This window comes from Lottia gigantea (assembly GCF_000327385.1).
Source record: "Lottia gigantea unplaced genomic scaffold LOTGIsca_77, whole genome shotgun sequence".
In the NCBI taxonomy this organism is placed as follows: domain Eukaryota; kingdom Metazoa; phylum Mollusca; class Gastropoda; family Lottiidae; genus Lottia; species Lottia gigantea.
In genome coordinates, this window is record NW_008710566.1 from 814,167 (window position 1) to 825,799 (window position 11,633).

General features: G+C 34.3%; 1 protein-coding gene across 1 annotated transcript; it reads right to left on the reverse strand.

The window, feature by feature from the left end:
• Positions 1-4,238: 4,238 nt before the first annotated feature.
• Positions 4,239-11,184, reverse strand: LOTGIDRAFT_131987 (hypothetical protein; the record flags this gene model as incomplete). Its single annotated transcript, XM_009066526.1, has 3 exons — positions 4,239-4,347; positions 4,917-5,100; positions 11,028-11,184. Coding segments are annotated over 3 exons (450 nt in total), but the record flags the coding sequence as incomplete, so codon positions are not given.
• Between the last annotated feature and the right edge of the window lie 449 nt (positions 11,185-11,633).

Here is an 11,633-nt window from a genome sequence, read left to right on the forward strand (position 1 = left end):
AGAAAAGTAGGACGTAAAACTCCATTCTTTCATTTAATTTTTTACAGCTTTTTAGACTAATGAAATGAGCGTTTTTCATCCTACTTCTATCAGCTTTTCAGGCTAATAAAATGGGAGTAATAGATCCTAAATGTTTATTGAGCTAATGAAATGAAATTGGAGTTTTACACCCTACGCTTCTGAGGCTTATAGAACTAATATACACACAATTTATATATGCAATAAAATTTTTGAGGCTAGCAGCATTAGCTCATGTTAAAAACAAATCCAAGTTAACCAGTTTGCTAACTGGGGGACGCAAACCAACAAAATCGATCAGATATCTCGTTATTTTTTTTTGTTTATTTCTGTGGGTATAAGAATGTACCAGTACCTGAGTTTACACCTGGACTTTCAGGACTAGATGAATTTTCATCAGAATCTGCAATGAAGATATTCTTATAATTAGAATGTTTATTTTTTATTTCCAAAATTATAGTCACTGTACCATGATACCTGCTTTGATGTTTTCACCAATTTAACCAAGAGGTTTTCTATGGTTTTTATATATATCAGGAACACTGATAGTGTTATTTCATACTTATGTGGTATACCAACTTCCACTGATAGCATCAATTTGCACCATTCCAATTTTCAACTTGAGGTCTGATGACGTCACTAATTGCAAAGGGCCTTATGTGATAAAGCCTATTTCGGGATTAGTGATGTCATCAAGAACAGTTTTAGTGGAATTGCAGGAACCACATACACATAGAAAACCTATTAACAATAACTTGAAAGTCGAGATGTGCTGGAAGGATATCATTATGTAAATAAGCATGCTAAAATGTCAAGAAAAATTTGCAGATTAAGTACCAGAATGGTTGGGATGATGCCAACATCACTTTAAAACTAGCTACTAGTATAGCTTGGCTTGATGTCTAATTCACTAAACAAAAATACAGAAAGTATGAAACTTACATCTGGGTCTAGGTGCGTTCACTGCTGATAAGTATGATGTTTTCCTTACAGGACGATTATTATGAACGTTTTCATGAACAATCCTTGCATGGTACCCATCATAATTTTCTTCTGAAGAGTTCTGAGGGTAGCTAGTGGGTCTCTGATTGGTCTCCCGGTTGGAATTCTGATCCGGAAATAGAGGAACGATTTCTACAATCGGAGACGAAGGTGCGCTTGAACTTCCGGGAGACACATAAATTCGAATAGGAGCACTCTCTGAATAGTTTGTTAACGTAGTTGGACGTTCCGCCTTATGACTATTATGGGCTTGAGATTGAAGTTCCTTTGGACGGAATTGATCTGAAAGTTTCCGGTCTCGTGTTCCAAGAGGTGGAGAACCACTTTCATCTGATGATGTGGTAGCACTAGCATCAGATTTCGGTTCAAACTGAGCTGTCCGATTGGCAACACTAGAAAACTTTTTTAACGACGAAAGTTTTTCTATTTCTGTTTTGTATCGATTCACGTTGACATTACGTGGCGGAATATTTTCATTTTTCCCTTCCTCAAATTGCTGTTTCCGATGCACAACTGTCGGACGCACGGTAGATTTATGGATCTCAATTTGAGTCACAGGGGATCGAGTTAAGGCAAAAGTTGTCCCTGAACGAGACGGACTGTCCATACTTTGCTGACGATCACTGACTGGAATTCGCACAACAAATGTCCGTCCTGAATTATTATTATCATGATCCCTCTCACGGTCTCTGATTGAGGGCTGACTTGGTTGCCAAGCAAGTTCTTGTTTATAACGTCCTGTCCTTAAATCAATACTGTCTACACTCGTTGAAAACTGACTTCCTTTTCCCATCTCTGAGACTACAGGAACAACATGTCTACTTCCTGTCGCCTCTCCGGCATTGTCACTTCCTCTTCTTGATGACGAATACTGTATAGATTTAGGCCCACGATTGGCTTGATTTCCTAGAGCAGACGTAGTTTTAGAACGCGAGATTATAAATGATGTTGTGGGCTCAGTGTAACTGTGTCTGCCAGATTGTGTCACACGAACAGACGTTTTCTTATCCAAATTTGAATCACTGTCAGCAGAAGACTGACGATTGTCGTAATTAAGCCGTCTGTGACGAACTGGACCAGTATCACTTCCACTACCAGAATTTTCACGAGAATATTTCAATCCAGACACATTTCTGCTCAAATTATCCACACTGCTTGATTTTCCATCATCTTTAGGTGGAATAATTAATCCATAAGAATAAGTATTTTTTGAGGGAATGGATATGGAAGCCATTCTGCCTCCACTACCTTCAGACACTGGGCGATCTATTTTTCGATCACTAAATGAGATCACTTTATTTTCGCTATCATCGTTTCTCAAAGGTTGACGATAAACACGCGAATCAGAACCGTAAAATCTTTTTGAAGCGTGACTAGGTGGTGGATTGTACTCATGAGTAGATTCAAATTTATATGGTGTATCCTTACGCGATGGTCGTGAATCTGCTGGTGCACTATTTTCATCAATAGGATGAGGTCTGTAAGGTGATGTCTGATTTGTTGATTTTTTAGGTGTTTCCAAGTCTACAGAGGAACCAGTTGAGAATCCCTGGGAACCAGGATAGGCCTGAAACAGAAAAATTTATATATCAATTATAGAACATTATTCAAATTTAGACTCTACCTAAATTGTCCACTGCCATTTTTGCCTCTAGCGGCGATTAAGCCCAACAATTAGTTATCTCACTGTCTTAACCAACGACAATCCAACTCACTACTGACTGTGCCAAAGGCAGAACTTTTTAGAAGTGGAAACCATTCGGAAGCCATATATATATGACAATATATTTTTCATAGACATGTCAAAAATGTAAAACAAGGCTATCAAATAAAGTACCATCCTTGTCATCATTGCTTCACATATGATAAGAATTCAAAACAGAAGAAATTTTTCAAATAAACCAATCATCAAAATACTCTTTGATTTGATAGGTCCAAGGTCATAGGAGAAATGAAATGAAATGGAAAGTTTTGTATCTTATTGAACTAATGAAATGAAATGGAGTTTTATATCCCACTGTTCTGTCTGTACCTTATTGAACTAATGAAATGGTGTTTTATGCACTACTGTTCTGTATCTTATTGAACTAATGAAATGAAATAGAGTTTTATATCCTACTGTTCTGTATCTTATTGAACTAATGAAATGAAATAGAGTTTTATATCCTACTGTTCTGTATCTTATTGAACTAATGAAATGAAATGGTGTTTTATATCCTAATGTTCTGTATCTTATTGAACTAATGAAATGAAATGGAGTTTTATGTACTACTGTTCTGTATCTTATTGAACTAATGAAATGAATTGGAGTTTTATATCCTACTGTTCTGTATCTTATTGAACTAATGAAATGAAATGGAGTTTTATGTACTACTGTTCTATACCTTATTGAACTAATGAAATGAAATGGAGTTTTATATCCTTATGTTCTGTACCTAATTGAACTAATGAAATGAAAGGGAGCTTTGTGTTCTACTGTTTTGTATCTTATTGAACTAATGAAATGAAATGGAGTTTTATATCCTACTGTTTTGTACCTTATTGAACTAATGAAATGAAATGGAGTTTTATATCCTACTGATCTGTACCTTATTGAGCTAATGAAATGAAATGGAGTTTTATATCCTACTGATCTGTACCTTATTGAACTAATGAAAGGAAATGGAGTTTTATACCCTACTGTTCTGTATCTTATAGAACTAATGAAATGAAATAGAGTTTTATATCCTACTGTTCTGTATCTTATTGAACTAATGAAATGAAATGGGGTTTTATATCCTACTGTTCTGTATCTTATTGAACTAATGAAATGAAATGAAGTTTTATATCCTACTGTTCTATATCTTATTGAACTAATGAAATGAATTGGAGTTTTATATCCCACTGTTCTGTATCTTATTGAACTAATGAAATGAAATGGTGTTTTATATCCTAATGTTCTGTATCTTATTGAACTAATGAAATGAAATGGAGTTTTATATCCTACTGTTCTGTATCTTATTGAACTAATGAAATGAAATGGAGTTTTATATCCTACTGTTCTATACCTTATTGAACTAATGAAAATGGTGTTTTATATCCTACTGTTCTGCACCTTATTGAACTAATGAAATGAAATTGAGTTTTATTATGAGCTACTGTTCTATACACTATTGGTACAGTAGACAACCAGTAATAAACACAGTCTGAAGTATTTGGAGCCTCAGATTTTTGCTCAATCAAAACAACGAGGCACTTTTTTTCCTCCAAAACTTGTGATGGGAAATACCTACCATTTGCAATATATCTTCATTGCGGGGTATGACTAAGAGTCTGACTGAATGTTCACTGTAACAAAAAATAATTTTCATTATACATCAGGCATAAGAATCAGTAGCATGGACGCTTTTTCCTTGTCCATGACTTGCATTACTGACAAACAAAAGTAATCTACAGATGTGTACAGTATGTAGAACACACAGCTTTGCTTCATTTGTCTAATCAGATGCTTTTTCTGTGTCAGTCCCTCTGACTTGTATCACGGACAGGGGGATACCGGGTTGTTAAATTCAATAGACTTATACTTGGATTGAACCCTGGACTTTCTGGTGACCAAACAAGGAATTGTAAAAAGGTTTCCTATATTTTGAACGTGCATCAAGGACACTGATAACGTCAATTTGCACCATTCCAAATTTCAATCAGATGTCTGTGGTTCCTGCCATGCCACTAAAACGAAGTGTTTAATGATTAATTGCACGGGCCTTATGTGTTAAAGCATATTTTGCGATTAGTGACGTCATCAAACACTTCGTTTTTGTGGAAGCGCAGGAATCACTAATTGAAAATTGAAATGGGGCAAATCTTGATTTTCTGTTTAACCAGTGTGTCAATATATTCCAAAAGAAGCTCCCTACCTTTGTTGTATAAGATCTAGTACTTGTTGATAAGATTTCCCGTTGACAGATTCGCCGTTAACCGAGAGAATTTTATCTCCAATATTCAATCCTGATTGATCAGCTGGTCCACCATTATTTACAGTCCGCACAAATATTGTGTCCATTGGCTCCAGACCACATTTTGAGCCTTGATCTGATTGGTCTAAAATACAAAATAAAATTATTGAGCTATTGAAATAAATAGGATTTTACTATTTCATATCTTTGTGACATATTGACATTTTGATCTAGGTCGGCCATTTTGGCTACACCTAACAATAACCTTGTATGCAGCTGGCGGATAAATTGAACTACTTTCGTTAACCATTGTTGATGTTTGGCATGTCTCTGACACCCAGACGTCTCCAGTCTATGAGGATAGAGTCTCCAAGGGAGATAACTAACATCTGACGAACTAATCAAATCTGTCAAATATCTTATCGTGATGCTACAAATTAGTGTTGAAACGGTTAGTGAATTTTACGAACTGGGTAATCGTCGGCAATAACTGTTTGTTACCCGGTTAATCCCGGTTAATAACTAAAGATTATAAAAGAAGTCAAAACCGTATTTGCGACGGTAACTCACCGTTAACTAAACTAGAGTAAGTGTTAATGAGTACCCAGGAAGATTTTGGCTAGTTCCCCGCGAATTGTCGGTACAAATCGACGTATACCAAGCGTCTGCTTCAATGTAAGATTACGAGTGGGCCTGACAGAGTTCAGACGGACTGGCGCCATTGTCACTCATTGCTACAGTCTCTAACAGATCAAAGGTTTTTATACCAGTTGTGGGGTCAGTGTAATGTGTGTATCTTATTGAAGTCGCCGTAAATCAGTGTACTGGTTCCACAACTGGTATAAAACTATTGTCTCAATGAATCCGTACTCATGAATATTAATAAGCTTGAAGCTGATTGACAGACAAGAAGCGACTCGTACCCGATTGAAATAATAAAAATAATAACAAAACTTGCTCTCTTTTTACTTCTTATAAAATTGACGGTTAACCATTTATCTCAAATCAGACCTGGTTACCCGTGAAATACTACCCGAAATCAGTTAACTGATTAACCGTTGCAACACTACTACGAATGGAAAATATTGGGATGAAAAATTCAACTTACCATCAAAATAGTCATTTTCTTCATCTTCATAAAACTGAAAAATAAAAAAAAACAGAATTAAGTTTGACAGTTTCATGATTCTTTCTGAAATTTGCTCATTTGTTATCCAGATTCCATGGATCCATCATCCTTCAATCGTAGAAAAAAATCCTTCCAGGAATATCCCGGAGTAAATCCACCAAAAACTGAAGTTACTGATAGAATATGGAAACAGTGATAACCAAAGAAAAATAAAGTAGGCTAATTAGTATGCCTTTATTCTTGACAATAATCTACCACAAAAAATAATCTCTGACTTGCCAAGATCAAATTAAAGATGGGTTCCCCTATTTTCATTTGTGAAATTGAAAATTCTAATACTTATATGAATACAAAGTAGAGGTGTTCTAATGACTTGGAAAAATACCAGTTTGTCTCACATGTCCATAATTAATTCATAATTAGCTAAATTAGAAGAGAATTACCAGCAGAATTCCAATGAGTGACCGATTTCCAACTATCAAGGGATCTTTAATGTGCACAGCCTGTAGCACATGGGGCCTCGGTTTATTATCCCATTCGAATGACTAGACGATATTTCCATGTCAGCCCCTCTTACCTGCATCACTGAAAGGGGGAAACCGGTTTGAAAAATCCGAAGGTATTATCTCGACCTATGCCAGGATTGAACCCTGGACCTTCAGGTTAGCGAGCAAGTGTCTAACTCACTGAGCCACCGCGGCTCCCTCCAAATTTGATGAAAGTTGAAAAAGGACAAAATAAGTTTATAGATCATAACAGTTATTGAGGAATGTATTTAACCTATATATTTATAACAATGTAAACTTATCATAATATTTGACAAATGACTGACAACTACAGACCAAAACTGACATAACTGGACAAATTACTTAAAGGGACCAGTTCTACATTTTCAGTTGTTGATTTGAGTTTTGAATATATATAAAATGTCTTCAGAAATACTAGAAATGTCAAAAAATCTCTCTATGTGGACGTATATCGTCGGCACCCCTGTCTGTCTGTCAACATTTGCTTGTAAAAGCTCTAAAAACTCGATTTTTTGATGGAATCAAATGAAATTCGGTATGTGTATACATATTCATAAAAAAAGATCAAGTTCAAATTTGAGCTATTTTCGACCGTTAGAAGCAGAGTTATTGCCCTTGCCCAAAATCTTGAATATGCTATTACTCTCTTAGTTTTCAACCGATTTTGATGAAACTTAAAATGGATGTTTCATTTTCACCATCCGCATGCTGTGGTGGGCGTATATGGCTGTGGTCCACTATCTTTATAACCACAAGATTCCCAAAAATCTAAAACTGTACAAACCTAGTCTCTATTAATATACAACAATCCAATGATAAGTTCTAAGCGTTCAGTCAAAACTTCCAAAAGTGTCCAATCCAATCCAGTTTTAAAATTTGGCATGCACAGACCCAGCATAAATCAACATATCCAGAAACCTGAAATTCTCTGTGTTCAGTAAAACCCTAGAACTGTTTCTCTATATCTGAGTTTCATATGAACAGACTTTGAACAGACTATGTTCAGATTAATGTAACCACAAAGTTTGAAATGATCAGAAAGGAAATGTCACATGTTAGGTTGAAACAATAGCCACAAGTTAATCAGATTAACAATCCATTAAGCTTAATCCACATGGAGAGGATTAGCATTAATCCTACAGATTAGCAATATATCACGTCCAAAACATGCTTTATAAAACAACTTGTCATGGACTTAATTGATTGCATTTTTTCATTAATCACTAATTGGGTCAATCTAGATCCCTTGCTTGTAAAAGCTAACCATACAATTTTGGTCTAACAACTTATCACCAGTCTTCAGTGTGATCTTTGTTTAAAGTTGCCTAATCATAATATTTTGCTTAGAGAGGGTTTCATATAAACAGGAATTTTGAGTAAATAGTTTATCCCAGTGTTCAATAGAAACAAGTTTTTGTTATTATATTGTGAAGTCCAATTTGGTTTTTATATTACTGTCAGTATTTTTTTGATCAATTTAATGACAGTCTATATACTTGATATTCAAACATGGTGTAAAATATGTTTGTTGGAGGTTTTGCTCATCGAGGTTTCAACAATCAGCATGGCCCCACAGCGACCTATTTTATTTCATCCATACAAATGAATTTACTGAACCCTATCTGCTCTTTTACAACCTTGATACAGTTGAGAGAACCTCATTTAGTGTAAATAGTTTGTAAATTTTTCCCTAATTTGTATTGTATCGTATTGTAACTATTTTTGAATGGCAATGGATTTATATAAGCTTATATAAGCTTGTTTCCAAAACCATATGTTTATATATATGTATATAATATTTGTAATTCTTGAATAAATATTGTTTAAAAAAAAAAAAAAAAAACATGGTGTAAGAAAGCATTGGCTATGGCAGGAAAACTCCCATATGCACTGAGAGTTCAATAAATGAATGCACATTTAAATATATCAAAACAGTTGCTTAAAATGTTGCCAAATAGATGATATTTGATTTAAGTTAAGCTCTAATCAGGCTTGGATGGCAAATTCAGTAAGCACAAAAGAATTGGCTATGCACAAAACTAAACTTTGAATGAATAACCAAGATGACAAGAATATCAATGCAGACGCAAAGATTGTCCCTCCACAGTTACAATAAAAGTTTCAAAATTTTGACATATATTTAAAGATGGGTTCCCTTATTTTCATCTATGAAAATGCTAATACTTATATGAATAGAAAGTAGAGGTGTTCTAATGAATTGAAAAAATACCAGTTTGTCTCACAGTTACATAATGAATTCATAATTAGCTAAATTAGAAGAGAATTACCAACAGAATTGGGATGAGTGACCGATGAAGAAAGGTCAAAACGTCTTTTTTGTTTATCCAGACTGTACATACATGGACATTTATGATTGCAATGGTTAAAAGTTTTTATTATATGCAATAAGAACATAATGATATGATTAAGAATATATGATAATTCATTAGAAACACCAATTAATCAAATAGTTTGCTTAATTTGACACTAAAAAACAAGGAAACCCATCTTTAAGCTAGCTCTAATCTAACATGAATTTAAATTTAGTAAATACTGCAGCAAAAAATTGACATGCACTCAAATTTGATGGTGAATAATGAACTCAAACATCAAGATATTGATGCAGACGCGAAGAGTGTTTACATTACAGTTTCAAGTGTCGATTTATAATGTCAATGAAATAGAGTTACCCGACTTGAACAATTTTACAGCAAACAATTTACAATATTTACGCTGGGCAAATTTTTTTTCCTCTGTATACAAATTAACCTCTACTTAGTTTGTTTTCATTGAAAAAGGCAAATTTTTATTGGCTCACTTTTTTTGTAATCCATTGTCAATTCTCAAACTCACATGCAAAGTTCAACAGATCTTTTCTAAAGTCAGTGATGGCAAACAAATTTTACCCTTGTTCCTTTTCAAAAACAGAAATCAAACAAGGCAGAAGGGCTTATAAAGTAAAATCTAAATAACCCAACCTTTCTCAAAATGGGGTCTGCTATTCCAAATATCAATCAAATCTGATTTAAAGATAGTGGACCACAGCCATATACGCCCACCTTGGCATGCAGATGGTAAATATTCAAGAATTTGGGGCAAGGGCAATAACTCTGCTTCTAACGGTCGAAAATAGCTCAAATTCAAACTTGATCTTCGTTTTAAGAATATGTATACACATACAGTATTTGATATTTGATATTAAGCGTTTTTCAATAGTTAATTACATATTTATGGATAATTACTAAGTTTTTTAGATTTATTGGATTATATAAGGATCCTGTTATGTTATTTATGACACCAGGTATATCTACTGGCTCTTATTCACCAAGTTTAAAATTCTTAAATTTCATGTTAATTCTAAGATGTAGTATCACTTTAACAGAAGAGTCTGCTAATTCCAAAAACAATCCAATCTATATTAAAAAATTTACCCAATTCTCATCAAGTGAAGTTGAACAAGTTACACTACTAGAGTAAATTATATTTCCTTTGACTGAGTCAGAAACAACAAAGTTACTATCATTCTATACTCTCGGTCACTGAACCATCCTATATCACTATAGAGTAACAATAGATGGTATTGTTTAATAGTAGGTCAATAACTTCCACTATAACACCACAGTTTAACAATGATCTCTCAAATATAGCATGAGTTTTGTACATGTAACCCTTGCTCCAATAAGCTGATAACTACCCCCAACATAATGTCAGTAACTTCCACTATAACACCACAGTTTAACAATGATCTCTCAAATATAGCATGAGTTTTGTACGTGTAACCCTTGCTCCAATAAGCTGATAACTACCCCCAACATAATGTCAATAACTTCCACTATAACACCACAGTTTAACAATGATCTCTCAAATATAGCATGAGTTTTGTACATGGAACCCTTGCTCTAATAAGCCGATTACTACCCCTAACATATATGAACTATGACTAATAAACCAAACTTTTCAACCAAAGTACTCAAATATCAAACTTGCTTATGACCTTTTCTTGAATAGTAATCAGTCATTATTATTTGGCATTTGATATAAACAAAAAGTTTAAACAGGACTTTAATTGGTTGATAGTTCATATATTAACCAATCCGAGTTCTTAATTTCCTCCAATCATAAGCCTGTACATCCTTTAAATTGGCCTTTTGCTTTTGTAGCTATAAGCTATCACATCCTCTAGATTGGCTTACTGATACCTCAAATATGACTTTTCACATAACGAAGATGGCTTCCTATAATCTTTGCTCACTCTAGGTAGACTGTTTTTTTTTTGCCATCTTTACTCTATGAACTATCATCAGAATTTCATCTGACAACTTGTCTCCCTTAATCCTGCATAAGTGTTCAAGCCCTTAGCAACCAGCTTTCACCTTGACCCTAGGTATAAAGTTTCAGACCATGGGTGTTGTCAACTTACTTGAAATGGAACTGCTCTTGATGTATCAGGTGGGTTTACAACTAGATGTCGAAGACTAAATCCAAATCCTAGTCCCTGATTACATGTATTATTGCGTGGTATAGAAATTGTGTGTGGTCCAGACCAGTTTAATAATGGATCTTCAGCTAAATTCTCTTCTCCCTGGAAATAAAAAAAATTCTACAATTTAAATTCATTGCATTAAACAAGTTGGCATTTGACGATTTAACAATCAACATATTATGTTCATCAAATTGACCTTTTGACCAAACTCTATGAGGTCTGCTTTAACCAATCAAATTTCTACCCTCTCCAGCGCTGGCATTTTGTGACACAGTGTTTATCAGGTTAGGTCAAAAGGTTAATTTGGCGAATGTTCAAGAGGACTGTTGTTAGACCCTAACTGAAGTGGCTATATTAAAAATAAAAGATAATTAAACAGAAGGATAATTTTTTTCCTATTTAATAAGGCTGAGTCTACAAATAATTGTTCTCAAATCTAACTCGTAGAATGTGACCAACAAACAATATAGCTATGACAACAGTGGAACCTGGAAATCTTTCCAAGGAAATTCAGTTTTAAACTGACAATGACGTCTGCC